We start from the raw sequence: 26,412 nt of genomic DNA, 5'->3' as shown, positions 1-26,412 counted from the left end.
CAGCATGATGTCATTTTAATGGCATAGACTATATTTACTTGCCAACTTTTGGGGAAACCAATTTAATTTACTGAGAGACTAAAACTGGTGTGGGAATTAAAAAGGAGAGACCACTTCCCTCTCAAGGAGTTCCCTCTCTCATTGGGGACATAATGCATGAAATGATTAAAGAATACAAAGCCACACAAGATGTAAATGATAATTAAAAGAGCTTGCAGAGTGGGTCTATAAGTCCCACTGACTATCAAGTAATTCTGAATTTAAAAAGTGTCAACTGGATGCTTAGAACATTCTTTTCCCATTGGCACAAGGGTTGCTATATTGAGTCCACGGTGGGGAAATAATTCTAGCACACTACCTGGCACTGCAGTGAACAATATTTAATGTCCTAATAATGTAAATTCTTTTGATTCTCAAGCTTCGAACCAACCAATAGACAAAGCATGGAAGACTTAATTATGGTTACAGAACAGACTAAATGCTATCAAACTGACAACAGAAAAGGAATAGTTCAAAATGACTGAGAGGTGAAAGCAAAAGGAAAGATAGAGAGGTGGGGCACCAACACTGTCTAAGGTTGATGGAACAAGAGACTTAAGTATTTATTCAAACTTGGAAACGTAACAGAAGATCTAAAAATAACTTACTATAAAAAATTTGGAAGGGGCAGTATAAATAAGGTAAACTCTCACTTTTCAATGGGGAAATCAATACAAAATACCTAAAGTTGATTAAAAAAATAGTTGGCAAGGTGGTCATGAACTGATGAATGTTGTAGTTGGGGATGGGTACATGACGGTTGATTACACTACTCTGCTTTTACACGTGTTTGAAAGTTTTTATAATAAAAAGTGAAAAAAACAATAAAGTAAAACCAATAGTAAGTAAATCAAGAAATCTTTGGAATTATAATGGTAACCACCAGAAAAACTAAAAACAAAATAGGGAGGGTGGACTGTTGGGAATGGGACTTGGAATAAGAAACAGTGAAAGCAGGGCAGGAGATTTTTGGCTTTCTATTTAAAGTCTGTGAGTGTGACCATGTGCATAAGTGATAAAATGTTTTTAAAAGTTAAAGTACTAAAATTAAAAAGACAGACAATAACAAACGTTGGTGAAGATGTGGAAAAACTAGAACTGTCATACATTGCTGGTATGATTGGAAAATGGTAGCCACTTTGGAAAACAGTGGGGTAGTTCCTCAAAAGATTAAACATAGTTACTATATGATTCAGTAATTCTAATCCTAGGTATCTACACCAAGAGAACTGAAAACATATGTCCGCACAAAAACCTCTACACAAATGTTCATAGCAGCATTATTCACTTATAGCAAAAAAGTAGAGACAACCCAGATGTCAATCAACTGATGAATGGATAAACAAAACGTGCTATAGCCATACAATGAAATATTATTTGGCAATAATAAGAAAAGTACTGACACATGCTACAGTATGGATGAACCTTGGGAACACTATGCTAAATCAAGGAAGCCAGACACAAAGGTCACATACGGTATGACTCTATTTATATGAAATGCCCAGAAGAGGCAAATCCATAGAGGCAAAACGTAGAATATTGGTTGCTAGGGGCTGCGGGGATGAAGGAAGAGGGAGTGACTGCTAATAGACATAGGGTTTCTTTTGGGAGCAAGGAAAATGTTTTGATATGAGATAGTCAATAATGGTTGTACAACTCTGTGAAAATACTAAAACCCACTGAATTATATACTTAAAAGGATGAATTTTATAGTATGTGACATATCTCAGTAAAGCTGTTATTTTAAAAAATTAAAGGAGAAAAACAAGTGTCAAGTCATTGAAATTTGCCTTTTAAAGACACGTTCTCTGCAAGAATATGGATCTAGTAACAGTGAATGAGCATTCTCTTTTCATTCTTGCTCACACACATATGACAAAAATTAATACTAGTACTAAAATTATACCAAAACATGCAACATCTTTTTAACCCTTTCAAAATAAGGGAACAAATCAAAAGCTTAAAGTCTCACCCTGACCACAGCCAGTTTCACCCTGCCCACATAAAATACCAGCATGCCAAGGGCAACAAGTAACTAAGAGTCATGGAGCCTTCTAAGGCCACAATGAAAATTTTAATTTCCTTTCTTCTTTGATTGAGACTCATTTGCATTCAATGGCTAATGTGAGCTGTAGTCTGCCACAGGATATGACTTGTGGGTTATAGTTTGTGTATGAGGCCAGAATGGTAAAAGGAAAGGCAATCGGAAGAAAGATTTAGAACAGGCTACAGAAGGGACATATGCAGGCTCCAGGCAGGTCTGCCACGGACAGAAATACCCAACAGTAAGCCCTGGAGTTTACCAAGGGAGTGAGAGAACATGAATCAAGGAGGACATACATAAGAAGAATGAGCGAAGAAACTTCAGGATTAAGTGAAAGTTGAGATGCTTGTCGCTTAAGCACATTCACTTAGGAAACTTAGTTACAGCCCATACCTGCTTCATAGGACGACGTGCCTTTTATCTGTGCATGGAATGTGTGACACTGAGAGCAAAGGCTGATCCCCTCCCTCCCTGCTATCAGCTACTTCCACCTTTTACCTATGAATATATTCTATCTCTAACTGGTATTTGTAGGTAATAAATACTTATTGAATAAACAAATGAAAGAAAAAAACATTTTGCTCAAATCTGTGGCTGAATGTCTTTCATTGAAACATTCTTGGGCAAGTTAGAAATGCTGGTCTCTGATAAAAATGCCCCAGGGGCTCTCTTGTTGCTATTAGCCAGTGCCCTGTCCAGGTTTCCCACCCTCCTCTGCACGTCATCTTGATCGGCTTCTCCCAAATCATCTGAGAACGGGGAATTTCAGGGCAGAGTGCAAGGTACAGCTTTCTCATGGCCTGGCCTCCCAGCATACAAGGTGAGCCTCGCAGTTCCTACCACTTTCCAATGAGGGCAAGGCAAGCACTTTCTCTAGTCTCGGAGCCGATTTCCTGTTTCAAGTCATCAGTTCAATTGGAGCTCCATTCCCAGGTGGAGTACTAAAACCTCCTAGTTAGCTGTCTTTGCCCCGAGCACTCAGACGTTCTCTCCTCAGCTCTCTAGTGTTTCTCTTCTAATCCATCCTTCATGTCAACTTCTTCCTAGTTCAGCGTTCGGTCTCTAACACCGTGTCAGCTGCTAGGGAGGAATGCTGTGCCTGGTAGCTCACCATCCACTCTCCTTCACTACAGCCCTCAACATGCTGCACTGTCATTCTCCAGTTACATGGTCATGAGCTTTGCAAGGACCTTCTACTCAGCACAGCATGGGTCCACAGTAAATACAGAAGACACCTGGTGACTGAGTGGCGTAACTCATGATGGAGTAGAAATCAAGGCAAACATAATATTTCTGTAATGACTCTGGTAGGTTGGGTTAGGCAATATCCTCTTGTGAAGATTGGTATCAACTCTGAGAAATATTTTATTCAGTTGTAAAGTCCCAGTTAAATTCCTTTGTAAAACTGGAGAAATAAAGTCTTTGATTAAAAACTAAAATTTCCCCAGCCCTCTCAAAAGGGGTAGGGGAGGGGAGCAGGTGTAGAAGAATGTCTGATCTGTCATATTCTTTAGTCAGAGCCATAAACGTGTTTGGGTAAGACAAAGTGATGTTCTGATAACGTTGATAAAAGTAACTTGAAGACTGGGTCACAGGAAGCCCAAGATAAATGCTGAGAGGAAACAGGTTCTTTTTGAAGTAGCCTCTTCATAATCATTTTCCCACACATTTGTTCAACTTCCGAAGGAGGACTGAATACTTGATTTGCTTTGCAAATGAAAAAGCTTAAGAATGAGACATTCAGATAATGTTATAACATGTGCTTAGAAGGCTCCTCCAAGCTTGCTTTAAGTTTAGGCTGCAGCTTCAGAATCGTGTGAACAGTTCCTGCAGTCACATACTAACTGTGTTACCTTAGGCTGGTACTTGGGGTTTTTGTGTTTTTTTGCACTTGGTTTTAAAAAGAGATTCTTGAGGGTCTTCATAAGAAGGTGGGATGCACAACAACCTCAGCAGCATCCTGACAACACAGGCAGTAACAGGTTCCCTGAGGGTGCACCTTAGTGGTGTCGCTTGGTGATAGTATCACAGCTCCAGAACTCAACTGGAGAGGAGGGGCTGCAGGTGGGAAGGTGCACTATTGCTTATCTTGCTTACACTATGGCAGGCCTCTAATTTTATTTCCATATTCTACAAACATGTGTAGAAGTTTTACACTAGCTAGCACTTGGGAAGAGGAAGAGAGCAAGACCTGAAATGGCCAGAGGAGTCTCCTCTCTACACAAAAAGCACACTGAAATCCTTTGAAACTTGCTGACAAATCAAAACTTCTCAATGTCCTCTGTGAACTTCTTGAGGCTGCCTAGCACAGTGCCTGGTAATCAATAAATGTTTGTCCAAAGAACACACGATTAACAATAATCCAAGCAATGTTATTGTTTTGGAGATATTTTAAGCTCATTAAAAGTTTTTGAAAGATATCATGATATTGTTACCAATAAGAAACGTCTCCTTTTACCTTTATTTTCCATACAGACTTCTTTAAGTTTCTGTTCTCAAACACCTAATGACAAGGATAACAAAACTTGGATTAAAATATTTTTGGTGAAAATAAATTTTATCAATGAGAAGGGGCATTTTAAAAAACATCTCTCCCAGGTTTCTGTATCATGATGATTTCTGTTTAAAGACCCACAACATTAAGAGTTTCTGGTGTGAAATTACACAGGTCTCTCTTAACCTCATGAAACTGAGAGCCAAGCACAAAGAACCTGCCTATTAAGATCAGGATGGACATAAACACAAAAATAGCTCAGTAAAGAAGCAGACCACTATTACAGGCATTAGGTAAAGGTTTTTATTTCTTATTTAACCATGCTGTATGTATACATACAATATCAATATATACAACTTGAACAAATACAATATATACATAAAATACAATGAAAGTTGGCTTTTGAAATTAATACGACAAACTTATCATATGATTTGTAATTCTGGCCAGTATACAGTATTGTAGTAATGCTATTGAAGTTATTAATGATTTAAATTAGACTACAGTATAAGTTCAAAGGCACTAGGAAGATCTATGTTTTCTTCTAGCATTTTAGATCAAAGAATAACTAAAAAGGAAAACAAATGCATACATTAAGAAACTGGGCAGACACTGGCATACTTAAATGTAAACTCTACCCATTCTTTAATTCACAGCCCTGTAGGAAAGGGAGGGACTTTCCTTAAGATAAGAGTTAAGGGAAAAAATATTTTTAAAAGACTAGAAAGAAACAAAACAACTGAAACCTATAATCATAATTTTAAAAACATGTTACAGTTGAAGTAGCACCACCCTCTCCCCCAAAGTAACCTTAAATTTCTTGCAGCAAAAAAAAGTCCCCTTTTCCCAGAAAGTAGATGCCACAGCATGTCAAATGGATTCTACTTGTGGGACGAACACATAGATGTAGACCCGCCACCTTGATTACTCTTATACTTCACAAGAATCTAGACAAAAATGGGGATACTATTATATTTTAATATCCTTATTACTACATGTAATTGCAAGGTTTACTAAAGAACATACCACAAACAACATTCTACCAAGGCTCCTTTTAATAAATATTACTTTTTTAAATTAAAGAGAAAAATAGCCATTCAATAACCTACTTATATGTGACACTCATTTTAAATCTGCTTCTTATATCAAATAATGAGCAAGTTTGTTCATCTATAGCCTTTCATGAAATTAACACCAAAGTTACAAAATATTTCATTTATGGACAATGACACAAAGTAACTGTGAAGAAACCATAGAACTACTATGATTAGAGCTAAGTGAAGAGCTCTAAAGTCAGGTTCCCATGTTTGCACATGGATACTCAGGCCTGGCTCCAATATCTAATCTTGGTATTATATAAGATGAATATTTAATGCCCATCTGGTATAATCAGTTCTAATATAAATGCTTTAAAAAAAAAACTGCTAAAGTAGCCTGTTTTTAAAATTTCTCAACGTTTTGAGTTTTTATAGATTTCGTTTTGTTACTGCTATGGCGTGGAAAAGAAAAAAAACCTAACATACTGGCTTAAATTTTCTATAATGTTTTAAAGCTTAATTCTAAAGTTATTCCTTTCTATTAACTGGATGGTTAAAGGGTAGACACGTGCATTCTTTAAAAAGAAGAAGTAGTCATATTTTTTTCCTACTGGTAAAATTAAGATTTCTCTAGAGTTATTATTAACAGAGTTAAATATGCATCTACAATTGCCAAGATATTCTGCTTACACAAAGCTTTTACAAGACATAAATTCACCTCAAGTCTTCACAGTACCTAAACAATGCCCCACAAAGTTATAAATGTCTAACTATCTTACACGTTACAAAGAAAATGCTGCCAGTTAACTGCAATTCTTATTACCTAGAAAATATTCACCATACACAGGATATTTAGTACATCACCTTTGGAATGTACTTTAAATTTATGGACACATTTTTACCACCACCTCACAAATAACACTACATTCGCTCACTCCCATTCTATATACATCTTTGTAATTATAAACCAATATTTAACCAAACTTACTAAAATAATGTTAACTTAATAAATACTCATTTATGAAGTCTTAAAACTTGTAGCCAATGTGTTTCAGGGCTGATTACATAATTTTAAAACTCATAAAAGATATATATATATATATATATATATATAGTGGTTTTGGAGTAGCATAACTTTAAAAAAATAAAAATTTTGTAAGCAGTCAACAAAAGAACAAACAATTCTACGACTTTTTTTTTTTTTTTACTATAAAATAAAAATAATTTTTATTTTAGAGGTATGGTCTAACTGGATTTGTCAATGGAAGAAATTCAGGGAAGAATATTTTCTTTATAAAATAAGAAGAAAGACAAAACAAAGTGTTTTAAAGGCAAAGAATTAAAAGATATTTTTCTTGCTTTGTCTGTATTTTCTAGAAAACGGAGACCTTTCTCAGTTGGGAGAAACAGCAATTTTCATCAAAATTTAGAACTCAGACACAGGAAAGCATCAGTTAATCATGTTTCAAAGTGAAATTAAAAAAATAATAACCATAGAGGCAAATGTTAGTGACCAGTATTTAGCTTCTTAATTTTCTGCAGCTGTGACTCCTTTGTATTCAGGTACAGATTCAATGTTTCAAGAAACATGAAACCAAAACAAACAAACAAACAATTTGACTTGAAGTCAAAGTGGCAAAAAAAAATCGAGAGGTCCAGATGAAACATATCTTCAACTTTTGTTTTTTAAGCATGTATACTTCTAAAGATTGACTATCGAATTATAAAATTTTCTATAGATCAATAAGATCACCCATCTCATATTTTAAATGCAATGAATGTTAGTATAAAAATTAGAACATATTATAAAAGGCCAGGTGGGTGTTAGGATAGAATCATTTCTTAGATTTGCAGCCCATACATTCATATATAACAGGAAAACATAGGACAATTAGACCTGCAACTTTCTATGTGCAAAACAGGACTTATACTTTTTTTTCTATTTTGAATATCCGGTCATCTAAATATACAGTAGTTGAGCAAATCACTAGCAGATTTATGTATACATTTAAACTGCAACTCTCTATAGTATAAGCTGCTCTCTCAACTTCCCTGCACAGTATAAGTTGAAAACTAATATGACAATTTGAACAATTACCAATTGTACAATTTTAATGTTATATTAACTTAATATATATAGACTAAAAGTTATTAGGCAAATTATTAGTTCCAGTCTTACTGCATGATCTACAGCTTCCATTATTTGAAATAACACAAAAGTCTTCAGTGTTTTAATTAAAGGTTTTGTCCAGGCATGAGGATATCACTAATTTTTATTCTGACTTTAAGTCTGTAACATTTACTGAAGTAAAGAGTCAATTACAGTTTCAGGCTTTGTAGAACGCTTTCTGTTTGGAGAAGAGAAAAAGAAAACATGAATGCTTTCCTAAAAGACTGAAATGCAAACACTTTACATTATGTAGTAGATAATACCAGGCAGCCATAGAGTCTAGAAACAGGCCAAGGTTTGACATGCTTGACCATGAGATCAATTAATGTCTGCCTTTTCAGGCTAGGGAAAGGTCACCTAGAGTGAGCACAATAGCAAGGCCCTCCACTCCACCACCCACAGTGATGAAGGAGTGAGTGAACAATAAACCGGACTAGACAATGTGGACAGGCCAAGCGGTCTGCATGCTTGCCACATTTGAACCCCCTGATTATCTCTTCTGGGGTATGCTAAAGATGCCAGCTTATTCAGTGAAAATCAGAGTCACAAATCATCTGAAGCAAAAACTCACAAATGACTGTGTAGGAAATGATGGAAATGTTCCATTAATCTATCATGTTTATTGCAGTTTTGCTTATTAGCACACTGAAATATGTGCTTCTAATGAGGAATATCACATTGAACATTGTCAAGCAATGTAATGTAGTATCAATAAACCACTTAGCATGTATATTTGTCTATAATTATGGCCATTTACTGTTTTCATAATACAGCAGGCTAATTCTGGTACACAGAGATGCTGGATTTGGCTCGTCGAATGTTAGCTCACATTTGTTTTCTTTTTTTTAGATTAAACTGAAAAAGTATATATTTTAAAATAAGCATTCTGAAAACTGTATCCAAATACCTTATGAAATTATTTGCTTGTTTGTTTTAGGTCCACATAGCTTTTAAAAAGTGACTAAAGACGGAGATCTCATGTAAATAATCCTGATTTCTGGCTTCTCCTTTGAAACAAGAAGATCCAGAAACCATGGGCCCCCTTTCCCCAGACTAACTAGAAGCAGGGTAACAGGCCACTCACTCCAGAAAGAACATGCTCCGTTTTGCCCCGGCCCACACCATTGCCTATTTTTCTCCCACACTGAGGGCAACTGTCTTACCATTTATCATCATACTTGAACTGTCACTTTTCTTACTAACTGCAGAGTTAAGAGGAAAATACCTCCATTAAAAGTGGAAAAGTCAAAGACATAGAGGAATTGGTGTTTCTTTGAATTGATTTGCTTCATTCATTAATATTACATGCATGGCTTCTGTTGGCATATGAAATGCTTTTAATGTCTGACATCTAAATGTTGAAGAATGTAAAAATTTGTACACTTTTAATATGCTACTGATTCCTCCTCCCCAAATTTATAAAACTTAGGTTATGTCTATGAGATTACGTTACACAAAAATATTAAAACTTAGACTTCACCCTACACGTAACTCAAAAGTCTAGGTACTCAAAGTAGGGAAAAATATAAGCTTATTATTTCCTGTCATTTCAGGAGCCCCAAAGTCTGTTAGTCAGTTTCAATAAGCTGAACAGTACTTAACGTAGGGAAGGGAGAGAAGAAATAAGCTCCAGCCCAGGGCTTTCACATCCTCATTTCTCTGGGCTATGTTACAATACATATAGACTACTCAATAGTCAAAGGACAGGGAAAGACAGAGAAGTTTTATTTAACTGGTGACTGAGGAAATCAAGGTTCTTGGGGAAGTATTCATGACAGAAAAATGAATCAGCTGAATACAATACCTTGGGAGTCTAACGAGGCAAATTAATTAGCATCTCACTAGAATAATTAGTGTAAGGATTAAGGAATTAAAATAGTAATGACTTATTATACATTTGGAAAGAACAAAGTAAATTAACAATAAATTCTACTACTCAGGAGGGCTAAAGAAGTTGGAAGACCTTAATTCTTTAGCCAGATTTTATTTACTCAAATTGTAACTACATAGGACTTCAATATTTAGTTAAATATATCAGACAAAATACTTATCGTGTTAACTAAATTTCCTTTAAATGTACTTAATTTGAAAAATCTCACTGCCTTTGGCTCATGGGACTCAAAGACAGTTCTTACCTTCTCCCTGTTTTTGGCCTTGCTTTCCCCTTTGAAGTCCGTGGCCTCTCTAATTTCATCAAGGACTGCCGTAGGCTCTCCTCAGTATAGGCAAGATACACATGGGAAAGGTCCACCTCAAAGGGCTATATGTGAAGGAAATAAACACAAGACATTCTTACAGAAGAATTTAAACCAGATTTGGGGGAAGATTTAAAATACTAAATAAACTCTTAGGAAAAAAAGCCAAAGACAAAACCAAATAAATATCTAAAGATATCTTTTTCTAATGCCATTTATCTCAAATGTATTCACTAAGTGTTGGTGAAGAAGCCCTGACACACTATAAATTCCTTAGTAGTAAAGAAAAACTGTTGCTGTTTTCCCTAAAGCTGCTACTTCCTCTTGTTGACCTAAGACTAGGACCAGCTTTGAAAAGGACAGACTTATTCTAGTCTCTAACCAAATCCCCAAGGCCCAGAGAGATGGTGAAAAGAGTCTCCAAAGAGAACTACATGCCACTCTTGTCACAGAAATGCCTGCCATCACGACTGAAGGTGAACAGAACTGTCCTAATAATCACCCCATCCTAGAGCCTCTATTCTCAAAATAGTAGCCTATTTTTCAGCTGAGCTGATTAATAGATATCATGATGATAACACAATTTAGTGACCCACATTCCGATAAAGAACCAACTGTAGTTTTTTTTGTTTTGTTTTTTTAAAAAAGCACTCTTACGTCTTTCTCCTTTTTATCAGGAACTGGAGTCTGCTTTCTCATGTTATTTCCTGTGTAGGCAACACATTTCTCAAAAAAGGAAAAAAGAAGGGGAGGAGAATTATCTTAATTAGCAATTAATACTATGAATGAGACAAATTACTATGAGATATACTGATGGTACACTCATAAAACATAATTTGAATGCTGGAATAGAAAGGAACCCCAGAGGTCATTCAGTCCTATACACCATCTCTACTATGTATAACACACAGAATATTCTGTGTGTTATAACATAATTATTAAAACATCTTATCCACCTCAATGGCTTCTCACTTGATTCATCCTCTGGACCACCTTTCTCCACATTGTAGCCAGTACAATTCCAGTCTACAGGAAGTATTCCATAGTATTTCATGAAAGGATGAAGGTTAATACTCACTAGTTGCCATTCCCCTATGTCTTCATTCCAATGGACATAATTTTCAATCATTTCCTTTTAAAAGAGTCAGAGATGATCTACTTTTAATATTTAATAACATTTAAAATACTGCAAAATATTCATGGAACTAAAATCTTAATATGGTAAGTGAAAAAAGTTAAGTCTCAAAACATTATATACTGCATGATGCCCCTTTTATATATTTTAAAATATATACTTTCAAGGAATATATGTAGATTCAATTAAACTGTATAAAAATAAAAAGCAAGGAAATAAAGAACATGGCATTCAGGATGGTGGTTACCTTGAGCTTGAAGAGGTAAAGGGATAGAAGAGGCAAGAGGGAAACCACTTGGTTAGAAACAGGTCACTACCATGGTCCTAGCTTTTGTTTTGGGTGACAAGTTCACTACAAAATATCTAACTAAACAAAAGTAGGCCATCTAAGGACCATCAAGGACAGTATATTGTGAGCCAAATAGTAATTCTGTGCAGCTAAGGTCCAAAGGAAAAAAAATACTAAGGCTTATATTCAGACAAATTTCTTAAAGCTGTATATAGATTCAAAATAAATTTTTAAAAATCAATGTTAGAAATTAAAGATGATACAAATAGATGGAGAGATATACCATGTTCTTGCACTGGAAGAATCAACATTGGGAAAATGACTCTACTACCCAAAGCAATCTACAGATTCAATGCAATCCCTATCAAACTACCACTGGCATTTTTTACAGAACTAGAACAAAAAATTTCACAATTTGTGTGGAAACACAAAAGACCCCGAATAGCCAAAGCAACCTTGAGAAAGAAAAATGGAGCTGGAGGCATCAGGCTCCTTGACTTCAGACTATACTACAAAGCTACAGTAATCAAGACAGTATGGTACTGGCACAAAAACAGAAATATAGATCAATGGAACAGGATAGAAAGCCCAGAGAGAAACCCACACACATATGGTCACCTTATCTTTGATAAAGGAGGCAGGAATGTACAGTGGAGAAAGGACAGCCTCTTCAATAAGTGGTGATGGGAAAACTGGACAGCTACATATAAAAGAATGAAATCAGAACACTCCCTAACACTGTACACACAAAAAAACTCAAAATGGATTAAAGATCTAAATATAAGGCCAGACACCATCAAACTCTTAGAGGAAAACATAGGCAGAACACTCTATGACATAAATCACAGCAAGATCCTTTTTGTGACCCACCTCCTAGAGAAATGGAAATAAAAACAAAAATAAACAAATGGGACCTAATGAAACTTAGAAGCTTTTGCACAGCAAAGGAAACCATAAACAAGACGACAAGACAACCCTCAGAATGGGGGAGAATATTTGTAAATGAAGCAACTGACAAAGGATTAATCTCCAAAATTTATAAGCAGCTCAATATCAAAAAAACAAACAACCCAATCCAAAATTGGGCAGAAGACCTAAATAGACATTTCTCCAAAGAAGATATACAGATTGCCAACAAACACATGAAAGGATGCTTAACATCATTAATCATTAGAGAAATGCAAATCAAAACTACAATGAAATATCATCTCACACTGGTCAGAATGGCCATCATCAAAAAATCTACAAACAATAAATGCTGGAGAGGGTGTGGAGAAAAGGGAAACCTCTTGCACTGTTGGTGGGAATGTAAATTGATACAGCCACTATGGAGAACAGTATGGAGGTCCTTAAAAAACTAAAAATGGAACTACCATACGACCCAGCAATCCCACTACAGGGCATATACCCTGAGAAAACCATAATTCAAAAAGAGTCATGTACCAAAATGTTCACTGCAGCTCTATTTACAATAGCCAGGACATGGAAGCAACCTAAGTGTCCATCAACAGATGAATAAGGAAGATGTGGCACATATATACAATGGAATATTACTCAGCCATAAAAAGGAACAAATTTGGGTTATGTGTAGTGAGGGGGATCGACCTAGAGACTGTCATACAGAGTGAAGTAAGTCAGAAAGAGAAAAACAAATACCATATGCTAACACATATATACGGAATCTAAAAAAAAAAAAAAAGGTCAGGAAAACCTAGGGGCAAGATGGGAATACAGATGCAGACCTACTACAGAATAGACTTGAGGATATGGGAAGGGGGAAGGGTAAGCTGGGACAAAGTGAGAGAGTGGCATGGACATATATACACTACCAAACGTAAAATAGATAGCTAGTGGGAAGCAGCCACGTAGCAGTGGAAGATCAGCTCAGTGCTTTGTGACCACCTAGAGGGGTAGGATAGGGAGGGTGGGAGGGAGGTAGACACAAGAGGGAAGAGATATGGGAACATATGTATGTATATAACTGATTCACTTTGTTATAAAGCAGAAACTAACACATCATTGTAAAGCAATTATACTCTAATAAAGATGTTAAAAAAATCAATGTTAAAGCTCACTAAAATATACTGGAAAGACAGAAATGTGGGGAAAAGAATAATAGAGGCTAAGATTTTTAAATTATACTAGTATTTAGAGTCAGCATACATCTAGAGATGGATGGTAGTGATCACTGCACAACACTGTGAATGTACTTAATGTCAATGAACTGTACTCTTAAAAATTGAAACTAACACACCATTGTAAAGCAATTATACTCCAGTAAAGATGTAAAAAAAAAATAGTTAAAATGGTAAATTTTATGTATGTTTTACCATTCCCCTGCCCAAACACACACACAGAATTAGCATCCATAAACAAGGAGAAAAGGTTCGCACAGGAGTTTTGTTTATTCTAATTATAGGATAAAGAATGTTGAAAGAATAAACAGGACCTATACCTTTACATGAATTACATGAATTTGGCCTTCCTCCCAGGACTAAGAAATTCTTATTCAGATACTTAGTTACTCAAACAGAGAATTATGTATTAAGAACAGTTAACAGCTGAAGTGAAATGTGATGGCCATTAGTTCCAGACAATTTTATCATCAGAAACTGAAATGTAAATATTTACCATTAATTAAATTAGAAATTATATTTCCTTAATCCTTAACCCCAGCCAAGTGACCTAATACCTAAGACAGAGAAATTCCCACTTACCTGATAATCCTGAGGTATGAAATTATCAATAATAAGCATCTGAAGTCGAAGCTCCCGGCTAAGCTGTCGAATGTTCTCCAAAAGGCCTTCAATTTCCCTCTGATGTTCCTGTTGGAGATCGGCCATCTAACGGAGAATCAATGAAAATACTAAGGACAAACAAGATTTTAAATACAAAACAATTCCATCTGACATAGGGCAGTGGTCTAGGAGACCTTGTAAGAGCTTACCCAGTTCTTTCACAAAAACAATGGACAGAATAACACTATCTATCATTGTCTATTCCATGTTATTAGTTAAGATTGGAAATAAACAATTTAGCTTAACAGCTGAAATTAAAAATTGCAAATAAAGGCAAAAATTTTATTTCTTTAAAACTGTAAGCACATATTATGATTCCTTTAGGATTCTTAATCATACTTAAAGAAATTCTTTTCTAAAAAATTCAAACTACAATAATAGGTAACTTCTAAAAGACCAACCTCTGACTTCGCAGCCATCAGCATAGTCCAAACTTTCTTTAATTTCTTGGTCTTTCCCTGAGCTTCTTCTTGCAAACTGGTATACTTTTCTTCAATATCCAAGCGTTCTTGCTATGACATAAAGTGATAAACTTCAGAATAATTTTATTCATTAAATCACAAGTTTAATTATTTAACAAATGACATAAATGTTTAGCAACTATTTCTTTCAAAGCAATCCACAGATATGCTTTAAAATTTTATTAAGGGATTTCCCTGGTGGCACAGTGGTTAAGAATCCACCTGCCAATGCAGGGGGCATGGGTTCGATCCCTGGTCCAGGAAGATCCCACATGCTGCGGAGAAACTAAGCCCATGCACCACAACTACTGAGCCTGCGTTCTAGAGCCCACAAGCCACAACTACTGAGTCCACGTGCCACAACTACTGAAGCCCACATGCCTAGAACCCATGCTCCACAACAAGAGAAGCCATCGCAATGTGAAGCCTGTGCACCTGGGACTTCCCTGGTTGCGCAGTGGTTAAGAATCCACCTGCAAATGCAGGGGACATGGGTTTGAGCCCTGATCCGGGAAGATCCCACCTGCCACAGAGCAACTAAGCCCACATGCCACAACTACTAAGCCTGTGTGCCTAGAGCCCGTGCTCCGCAACAAGAGAAGCCACTGCAATGAGAAGCCTGTGCACTGCAACAAAGAGTATCCCCTGCTCTCCACAACTAGAGAAAGCCCACCCGCAGCAACGAAGACCCGACACAGCTAAAAATAAATAAATTTATTTTTTTTTATTTTATTAAGGTTATAGATATTCAGCTTTTCACTAGAAAAGTTAAATACCTTAGGTGAAGCATCAACCAGAAACAAAAATTTACATTACCTCCTTTTCCTCAAGTTCTCTGCGAAGTTGCTCTGCTCTTTTCCTCCTTTCTTCCAGTTCCATGTTGGATTCTTCAAGAAGTTTCTCTTGTTCCTCAGCTTTTGCCAACAAATCAACACCACCAACAATTACCTTCTTCTCCAGTGCAGATAATTTCTCTAGCAAAGACTGATGCTCTTGTCTGTTAATTAAAATGAGAACACTCTGTATCCATCAATTATCTACTATTCTACTAAATTTCCCCAAATTTAACAAGGATTTGGATGTAAAATTTCAAAATAGGAATATAATTATATAACATCTCTATCAAACACACAACTGTGTAGTATTGCTTTTAATTACTATTCAATTTTCTTGCTTATACATCCAATGAGAAAAACCAGGAAATTTAAATCACAAATCCATCTCAATTCAGTAATACTCACTGGGCCTTAAGAAGATCTTTTTCCCGTTTCTCTAACTCAGCTCTAGCCTTGTTTCTTTCTTCTTCTTCCATGTCAAGCTTTGTTTCAAGTGCTTTTCTCTCCTCATCAATTTTTGCTTGCATTTCAACCATTTTATCTGGGGAAACTTTCTTTTTACCTATTTGAGTCATTTAATTCCAACAGTCACTTCAGAGTCAATGCTTCAGACACATAAATTATCTTCAATATAAAAGATACATTCCTCATGAAAAGAAAATCAAATGTCAACATTTTAAGGAAATCAACTGAATAATATATTTTATTTCTATTTATTATGTCCCTAGAAGATCTTTTTAACTAACTGCTAAATTCAAACTGTTGTCCAACTGTGCAGTGATAACTAAGAACAGAAGTAAGTGAAAAAGAAGCATAAGAGATTAGCAGGGGAAAAAAGGAGAAAGATAAACAGGAAAACTAAATAAATAAAAAAAGCAAAGATATTTGTATTTCCCCAAATAACACATGTCATCAAAAAAGCAATATGATTATTTAGTTACTTTTTTCTGATAACCAGGTACAAAATCAAGTGGCTTCTCAAAACACCTCCCCACAAAATTTATTAAAATAAATGAATAAATAAAAGCCACAAAGGGACTTCCCTGGTGGCACAGTGGTTAAGAATCCACCTGCCAATGCAGGGGACACGCATTCAAGCTCTGGTCTGGGAAGATCCCACATGCCGTGGAGCAACTAAGCCTGTGCGCCACAATTACTGAGCCTGCGCTCTAGAACCTGCGAGCCACAACTACTGAGTCCGCATGCCACCACTACTGAAGCCCGCGCATCTAGAGCCGGTGCTCTGCAACAAGAGAAGCCACCACAATGAGAAGCCCTCGCACTGCGATGAAGAGTAGCCCCTGCTCTCCGCAACTAGAGAAAGCCCACGTGCAGCAACAAAGACCCAACACAGCCAAAAATACATAAACAAATAAATATATATTTTTTTTTTAAAAAAAAGGGATTTCCCTGGTGGCACAGTGGTTAAGAATCTGCCTTCCAAGGAAGGGGACATGGGACTGAGCCCTGCTCTGGGAAGATCCCACATGCTGCAGAGCAACTAAGCCCATGTGCCACAACTCCTGAGCCTGTGCTCTAGGGTCCGTGAGCCAAAACTACTAAGCCCACGTGCCATAACTACTGAAGCCCGCGTGCCTAGAGCCCGTGCTCTGCAACAAGAGAAGCCACCTCGATGAGAAGCCCACACACTGCAACAAAGAGTAGCCCCCGCTCACTGCAACTAGAGAAAGCCCACGTGCAGCAACGAAGACCCAACACAACCAAAAATAAATAGACAGAATTGATTCTTAAAAAAAAAAAAAAGCCCACACACCACAAAGAATAGCCCCCGCTCGCCACAACTAGAGAAAGCCCGCGCACAGCAACGAAGACACAATGCAGCCAAAAATAAATAAATAAATTTATTTTTTTTAAAAAAGCCCCATATAGGTATAAAATGTACAGATAAAAATATCAGGCAGAATTTGTAAGTAGTTTTTAACATATATTTTCAGAGGTTTTCTAAAATTGTGTTTGATAAAATTACTTGAAAGTATTTTACTTCATAGTATACTTTTAAAGGAAATAACTCTATACTAATTATGTAACAGTTACATATGAATTAACCAGGCATTTTACAGTTGCTGTCACAATATATCATCATACCTTAAATGAACTAAAATAGCTTGTTACGATGTCAAACTAAGGATCCTAAATCTCCCTAAATCAGATTAAACATTCCTAGTGTCAAATATAAGTAGAAATACTACAAAATAATGCAGCTAAGAAATACAGCTTCAAAATGATTATTTTGATTATAATGTCTAGTAGAGTGTTTTATGTACATATAATAGACGTTCAATAAATTTTATTGAATTTCAAAACCATGAAATTAAAATGAAAAACCAAGAAAGAGAAAAGAAAAACTAGCTTATTAAACTGGTTATGAAACTGAATCAAAGATAATTCATTTCTGGTAATACAATTTCTTTGAAACATACTTTCCTTCAGAAAAACAATCAAATTTTTCGTAGAATTGGTCTGAGGCGCTCCTGAAAGCTTTCTGTCATTCTTAACTTCCTTCCCAGAGGACCACAGAAGAGTGTAAAGAAGAAGAGTTTTTTATAAACTGTTAATGTCTCCACCAAAAGCTAACCCCTCATGCTAACAAGGAAAGAGAACTGAAAAATAAAGATGATGGAGATATATATCTGAATAAACTCTTTCAGGAACCATGAGACGATGAATCATTCACAGGCTTTAATTCTTTGGGTTAAAATCATATAAAACCCCCAAAGGTTTAAAATACGTTACCCTTCGCTTCTATAGAAATACAAGAAAGTCCAAAGCAAACTAAAGCCACAAAACAAATAAGTTAAATAGAAGAGTAAACAAAAGCACTGATCCAAATTCACACTTCGGTGTGGTGTGATTCACTGCAATCCCAAAGTCAGGCCATAGACCTGACTCTGTTGGATTCTTTGGCACAATCACCTATACTGAACATTCTGAATTACACTGTTAAGAAATAATTTTAAAAAGTAATCTAACTCCTATTCCCAATGAATTCCTAGAAAGGATTTCCCATCAGTAATACTATTTCTTAGAAATTTGAGGGGGGAAAGTATGTTCAGGTATAAAGTAAGTGTATGCACTAAAAAATTATAACTTCCTTTCCACTCCAAAATTGTAAATATTTAAAGAAAAAATGGCAAATATGTTAAGATTAAAAAATGTATGTGTGAAAACCATAGGAGTATAGAGTAAATGGTCTGACTGACACAAGTACATTAATTTTTTAGGTTCCTAGGGTTGCAACTGTTTTGTTAGCTAAAAACATACAGTTTCCTATTGCCAACAAACACATGAAAGAATGCTCAACATCATTAAAGAAATGCAAATCAAAACTACAATGAGATATCATCTCACGCTGGTCAGAATGCCCATCATCAAAAAATCTAGAAACAATAAATGCTGGAGAGAGCATGGAGAAAAGGGAACACTCCTGCACTGCTGGTGGGAATGTGAATTGGTACAGCCACTATGGAGAACAGTATGGAGGTTCCTTAAAAAAATAAAAATAGAACTACCACATGACCCAGCAATCCCACTACTGGGCATATACCCTGAGAAAACCATAATTCAAAATGAGTCATGTACTAAAATGTTTATTGCAGCTCTACTTACAATAGCCAGGAGATGGAAACAACCTAAGTGTCCATCATTGGATGAATGGATAAAGAAGATGTGGCACATATATGCAATGGAATATTACTCAGCCATAAAAAGAAGTGAACTTGAGTTATCTGTAGTGAGGTGGATAGACCTAGAGTCTGTCATACAGCGTGAAGTCAGAAAGAGAAAGACAAATACCGTATGCTAACACATATATATGGAATATAAGAAAAAAAAATGTCATGAAGAACCTAGGGATAAGACGGGAATAAAGACACAGACCTACTAGAGAATGGACTTGAGGATATGGGGAGGGGGAAGGGTAAGCTGTGACAAAGTGAGAGAGTGGCATGGACATATATACACTACCAAACGTAAAATAGATAGCTAGTGGGAAGCAGCTGCATAGCACAGGGAGATTAGCTAGGTGGTTTGTGACCACCTAGAGGGGTGGGATAGGGAGGGTGGGAGGGAGGGAGACGCAAGAGGGAAGAGACATGGGAACATATGTATATGTATAACTGATTCACCCTGTTATAAAGCAGAAACTAACACACCATTTAAAGCAATTATACTCCAATAAAGATGTAAAAAACAACAACAAAATAAAAACATACAGTTTCCAGACCCATTAAGAAGCAGTAAAATAAAAAAAATCTTATAGGTAGAAATACAAAAGCACATGCATATTGATGAATTACTACTAGGCCTGAATTGCATTAGTTATTCAAAACCATTCAGGTAATATTTTCAAACTGATGTTTTAGCAGCAAAAATCTTATTGTGCTCTCATACCATTTTCATAAAGATGACCATGCATATATATAGCTAGGTTCAGTTTCAAAACTCTGATATTCAAGTAACATATTATTTTAGCCAGAATCAGTCCGATAAATCATATTTCTCCCCAAATAATATTTTAAGCTAAATGTGAATAGGTACCAACTCTCCTAACCAGGCACTTAAAAACATGGTATCATGAAAAGTTACTTTTACACTGTTTTTTTTTAAGATTTTTTTAAAATATTAATGAACCAAACCAACCAACCAACCAAAAAAAAAACTTTTTCTAAAAGTGTAAATTTTCAGCACAAAATTTCAGGTAAAAAAATCTAAAAAGAATTTTAATGTCATAGAGTATTTAACTGAGCCAAACCAGAGTGGTAATATTTTAACTTCTCCTCTACCATGTGCTCTAACCAAAACTGTGAAGGTGAACTTTGGCAAGGTAAAGTTAAAGAGAAGAATTTCAGGAAGTGTTAACTGAATTAATTTCATTTTCATTATACAAGCGCCCATGAGCATACATAACCAGATGTTTGATTCCTCACTTTAAAAAAAAGTGAAAGGTTAATGGTGAAATTATGGTCATTATTTTCTAGTAAGAAGGCAGGGATGAGTATGATACCATGTTGATGGATTTCCATCAAAACTTAGCATTAGGTATGGTAGACAATACAGCATTAAAGGGACCTGTAACAGAATATCTTTTTTAAAGTAATGAGCTATGAGTTTGCAGAGGGTAAGTCAGATAATAAGGGCCTTGGAGTGCTATTTCTCAAGCAGTAGAACTGTGTGATAAAAATTAAAGATGAAGAAGAGCACGCCAGCACTTCTGAGCCCAGGAGATTTGAGTGGAAGCAGGAAGACCAGAATGGACACTTGTACAGGGGTTGAGGTATTATCCTTGAGAACTGGCTGGGCTTATGAAGAAGAAGCAACATTCCTGGGAGGCACCTTGTATGAAAAATTGATAGTAAATGGGAAGAGACTGGCAAGAAAAGGGAAGATTCAGAGCAAATGTTGTGAGCTCTGGTGAAGGAAAGGGCAGTGATGCCATGAATGCTGACTGGAGAGTTGGAAAGGGAGCTGCTCTTGAGTTAGGGCAGGAGGGACTGCTTTGACACAGTGATGTCAGGTGTGTCATGTCACTCACCTCTATATTCATACAGATTTTACTTTCTATGTATGAATGAAGGGATACTCATTCCCACTCAGAACACTCTTTTTTAAAAAAAATATTTTTTTTTAAAAAAGGAGAAAAATCTTGAATATGAAATCACTTATATTTTTATTTCTAAAATTTGGCTAAATGGGTCTTTAAGAATTTAGAAAAATGATTACACCATGCGGTTTTGTTGTCTATTTTGTTAATTAGTTCTAGAATATCCAATGTGTTTATCACTATCAATCTAATTATTTCTGAACTGTTCCCTTAAGAAGATTATTTGGAAACAAAAATGTTCTCCAAAAGACACAGGCTCGCTGAATGGATAGAAAAACAAGACCCATATATATGCTGTCTACAAGAGACCCACTTCAGACCTAGGGACACATACAGACCGAAAGTGAGGGGATGGAAAAAGATATTCCATGCAAATGGAAATCAAAAGAAAGCTGGAGTAGCAATACTCATATCAGATAAAATAGACTTTAAAATAAAGAATGTTACAAGAGACAAGGAAGGACACTACATAGTGATCAAGGGATCAATCCAAGAAGAAGATATAACAATTATAAACATATATGCTCCCAACATAGGAGCACCTCAATACATAAGGCAAGTGCTAACAGCTATAAAAGAGGAAATCGACAGTAACACAATAATAGTGGGGTACTTTAGCACTTCACTTACACCAATGGACAGTTCAGCCAAACAAAATTACTAAGGAAACACAAGGTTTAAATGACACAACAGACCAGATAGAGTTAATTGATATTTATAGGACTTTCCATCCAAAAACAGAAGATTACACTTTCTTCTCAAGTGCGCATGGAACATTCTCCAGGACAGATCACATCTTGGGTCACAAATCAAGCCTCTGTAAATTTAAGAAAATTGAAATCATATCAAGCATCTTTTCAGACCACAACGCTATGACATTAGAAATCAATTACAAGGAAAAAACCGTAAAAAGCACAAACACATGGAGGCTAAAATAATACGCTACTATATAACCAAGAGATCATCGAAGAAATCAAAGAGGAAATCAAAAAATACCGAGACGAATGACAACGAAAACACAACGATCCAAAACCTATGGGATGTAGCAAAAGCAGTTCTAAGAGGGAAGTTTATAGCAACACAAGCCTACCTCAAGAGACAAGAAAAATCTCAAACAATCTAACCTTACACCTAAAGGACCTAGAGAAAGAAGAACAAACAAAACCCAAAGTTAGTAGAAGGAAAGAAATCATAAAGATCAATAAAACTAAAAGCTAGCTATGGTACTGGCAGAAAAACAGAGATACAGATCAATGGAACAGGATAGAAAGCCCAGAGATAAACTCACACACCTATGGTCAACTAACCTATGACAAAGCAGGTAAGGATATACAATGGAAAAAAGACAGTCAGGGGGTGAGGGGGTGGGGTGGGGGATGGGATGAATTGGGAGATTGGGATTGACATGTATACACTAATATGTATAAAATGGATAACTAATAAGAACCTGCTGTATAAAAAAATAAAATAAAATTGAAAAAAAAACTTTCCTAATACCTTCCTCAATAAAAACTGAAATAAATTTTAAAAAAAGAATTTAGTAAAAAAGGAAGTTTTTTTTAAAAAATGCTGAAGTTGAAAGATATTTTAAAATACAAAGACAGATACTTACCTTGTAAAAAAAAAATCATTAAATAAAAAAAATGTAATGTGGTTAAACAACAAAGTTCTTTATAGTTTAAATAATTGTACCACATGGAGTGCAAATCAATCACACCAACCTGCTTGATCTTTCAGTAAGAAGTAGTAAGCAAATCGTAGACAGGAAGCATATGCACAGAGATGAGGAGGAAAAAAAGAAAAAACATTATTTCTTTTGTAAATCAAAGAAAAATGTATAACAGCATTTATTTATAGTATAAGTATAGGAATAAATCATTATAAAAACTGAAATAGAGCAGTTGTATGCAAAAAGAAAAGTATATTCAACATAATCAGAGATAATAATTTAAGCAAGATAAAAAGATTTAGTGTAAGATTACAATTCAAATCAATCTTAAGAGCTCACACTGACTCCCAAACTCCTGCAAACATAACAGTTCAGCAACAAATGGTGGACATGGAATTGGGAACCTGCTAAGACCTGGGAAGTAATCTAAAAGGGCAAACAGAAAATTAAGCCAATTTTAAATATTAATATGTTAAAAGTAGCAAAAGTCACATTGTTCATTTTCAAAATTTCCCAATTCAATGACCTTCTAATAGAAGGATACATTACAGGTGTGCCCCCCTTTAAGAAAATCCAACACAAAAACTTCAACCAACTAGAGTTTAGAGTAAACTGTAGTGATTATGTGATAAACAAAAGCATTTAATAAAGAATTTTTAAAGACAGCAAGTTCTCCCAATACAATTGATTTCCCAACTTGATTTATAAGCAATTTTTTCAGAAAAAAATTTATTGCATAAAGTGAAGTACACCTGTATAATAACAAACTTGCATTCAACCTATTAGTAGACTGTTAAGGGTAATTATAATAATGATTCTATAGAAGTAAATGATCAACTGATAGTTCAAAGAACACCTTAAAAAAAAAAAGGCCATTCATATTTTTAAAAGGGAAGTTACGCACAGCAACCACATGCTGGGACAACCATCTCTCCACTTCACCAACACACCCACAGTGCAACAAAAGAATTCAATGTTATATGCCAGGTATATAAAGAGTAACTAAAACTGCTTGAACTGAACAAGGTACAACTCATTTCACAATATACTTTGATGTAACTACTTTCTAAGGATTAAAGTAAAATTTTAAAACAGAAAATTAAATTGTAATGCCTCCCACTCAGATATTTTCTATATTTTGCAGTTTGTAATACAAAATGAGACTTCTACATGGTTTCTAAAGCAATTTCATGTATTTTATAGGTTAGCCTATGAAATTAATTGTCTTGGTAAAATGTAAGAATTGCAATAGAGAAAATAATTCCTAACATTCTTGGAAGTCTTCCTCTAGCAAGCTAAAAGCATAAGAACAATAACCAAATGTTTTTGTTATTAGTTTTGGAAAGGTAGGTATACAGATAATGCTTTAAAAAGCAGTAAGCTGCAAACTAGTACAAGAAAGCATCAATTCTCTTTTCTTCTGAAAACTAAAATATAAATAAAATTAATAATACTTTTCAACTTAATTTATTAAATTACAGTGTAAGAAAAGGCCTTTAGGTTTGAAATAAGTCTAGATAGATAGATCTTGCATAACAATTTCGTGTGGATCTGAATTCTCTAATCATACCTTAGAAAGTTTCATAAAATCAATCAGGTAATTCAGAAATAAGGATAAATAGCCATTTGAAATAAAATACCATTCAATTTATCTTTACTTGCTTCAAACTTTACATTTTTCTTTATTAGGGAGTTTTCAATCTTAAGCTACCCCTAAGAACAGGACACCAAGGAGTAAAATCTTTTTAACTATAAGACATGTTATAAAGGGCACTGATGTACTTCCAAATATAAGGTGTACCTTAAGAAATTCAGGATTTTGTTATTACAGGTCCCTTACCTGACTAGGATGTATCATGAAACATAAAAAGGAACCAAGAGTTATTCTCTTATACAGCTTACTAGCTCTCTTTACATTATCTCAACTGCAAAAGCATGACTCTCTCTTCCATTGTCTCAAACATAAGCGTAAGCATATGTTTTAACAATTATGGTTAACTGGAAGCAATGAAGAGGGGAGCTAAAGTCATCACATGCTTTGTTTTACTGAGAAGTCCAACATGTATTCTTTAAGTAATGACAGGGAGCGGTGCAGCATTTCTCAAATGAAGCCCATGGGTTATGGAAAAGCCAAAGCTCTGTTAGAGAATTTAAGAGCTACCACTCACTAGGCAAGAACTTATCCAGAGGTTTCTCTATGACAGAACATGTGGAGTCTGAACTACTGCTGCTGCTACTGCCTGGAAGACAAAGAAATGAGCCCAAAGGGAACCAAAGAAAGAGGAAACAAGAAAATGAACACATACACAGAGAAAAATTCAATTCCAAAGAAAGAATTTTAAAGGACAATCAAGCTTTGTATTAAAGAACCAAAACCTACTTTCCCTTAAAACCAGTCTTGGTACTCTATGCAGTATTCTCTAATTACAAAGCCATACAGGGGAATTAGAAACTCTATTCCTTTAAGTATCCACTGTGGGCAAACCCCACTATTCACTTAAAATATAGTAGTTCAGAGGGTTGGAATGAAGAGAATAAAAATAAACAAATCATTTGGTGACATTTAAGTCTATTTAAACCATTTAGGTTGATAAGCTAAAGGAACTGAGTTTTAAATTTTAAAGTCACGAACAATTAAAATTACAGGAATGATAAATTACCCTTTAATACAGACAGTTTGGTTTGTCTTCAATTTCACTCTTTCACCTCCAAAACATCAAACTATCAGATGTGATTATATATGTTTAAGGTTTCACAGCAAAACTTTGAAAGGCTTACTGAAATTTTTAAAATTTCTAAGCCTGGAAGGAAGATATGTTACTATTAAATATTTTAACATATTAAGCAGTGGCATTTTTTTCTATTTAAAACTTTATTTTTAACAAATCTATCATCTGCTTTAGCTTTGAATACTTTACTCTGAAAAAATAGGTGTGAACACAAAACCACTTCTCTAAATCAGGGGTCTGCAAACATTTTCTGTAAAGGGACAGATGATAAGTGCTTTAGGCTTTGTAGGCCAGACAGACGCATGTGAAGGCAGCTGTAGACCATATGTAAACAAATGAGCATGGCTGTTTCATGAACTTTTATTTACAAAAACAGGTGGTGGGCTGAATTTGGCCAGCAGACTACTTGCCAACTCTTGTTCTAAATTATATTTTTCCTGTCTTTTGAAGGACTCTTTATGGCTTTTAAATTAGGGACACCTGATCAAACAGCGATGGGTTTATTTTCAGCAAGAACATTTTAATAAGACAAGCAAAATATGCACCAGCTTGAAAACAATGATCCACATTAATGGAAGAGAGTTCTGAAATAAATATTCAGGGTTAAAGGATTTGAAATGTAGGCCATTATAATATGTCTCTCTCTTTTGCATGTCATCTATATCTTTATCACAATGAACACAGTCTCAATTCATACTTGGCAACAAGTGCCCAGTGTAACAGGTGAGAATGAGGGTACATTTTATAAAGAGAATACATTTTACATTCTATTAAAAATACAATCCTTCTACAAATTTATTACTTAAAAATTCAATGATTAAAGCATAATCATGTTTGAAAAAAAAATTCCACATTATCCTAATTTCCTAAAAATTTAGATTCCTAACATAAATAAA

General features: G+C 35.3%; 1 protein-coding gene across 2 annotated transcripts in view; it reads right to left on the bottom strand.

The window, feature by feature from the left end:
- Positions 1-4,910: 4,910 nt before the first annotated feature.
- KIF3A (kinesin family member 3A) overlaps positions 4,911-26,412 on the bottom strand; it is a 66,035-nt gene continuing 44,533 nt past the window's right edge. Inside the window, exons 10-18 of one of the 2 annotated variants that reach the window (XM_024747614.1) lie at positions 22,840-22,848; positions 15,904-16,060; positions 15,479-15,659; positions 14,603-14,713; positions 14,121-14,246; positions 11,058-11,111; positions 10,637-10,705; positions 9,920-10,044; positions 4,911-7,962 (exon numbers count right to left, since the gene is read on the bottom strand). In XM_024747614.1, coding sequence (XP_024603382.1) covers positions 7,914-7,962; positions 9,920-10,044; positions 10,637-10,705; positions 11,058-11,111; positions 14,121-14,246; positions 14,603-14,713; positions 15,479-15,659; positions 15,904-16,060; positions 22,840-22,848 — 881 coding nt within the window. In that variant the 3' untranslated portion in view covers positions 4,911-7,913. The remainder of the gene's footprint in view (positions 7,963-9,919; positions 10,045-10,636; positions 10,706-11,057; positions 11,112-14,120; positions 14,247-14,602; positions 14,714-15,478; positions 15,660-15,903; positions 16,061-22,839; positions 22,849-26,412) is intronic. The other variant, XM_024747615.1, reaches the window with a different exon arrangement.

This window comes from Neophocaena asiaeorientalis, unplaced genomic scaffold, assembly GCF_003031525.2.
Source record: "Neophocaena asiaeorientalis asiaeorientalis breed wild unplaced genomic scaffold, Neophocaena_asiaeorientalis_V1.1 scaffold599, whole genome shotgun sequence".
In the NCBI taxonomy this organism is placed as follows: domain Eukaryota; kingdom Metazoa; phylum Chordata; class Mammalia; order Artiodactyla; family Phocoenidae; genus Neophocaena; species Neophocaena asiaeorientalis.
This window is presented reverse-complemented; position numbering and strand designations above follow the sequence as displayed.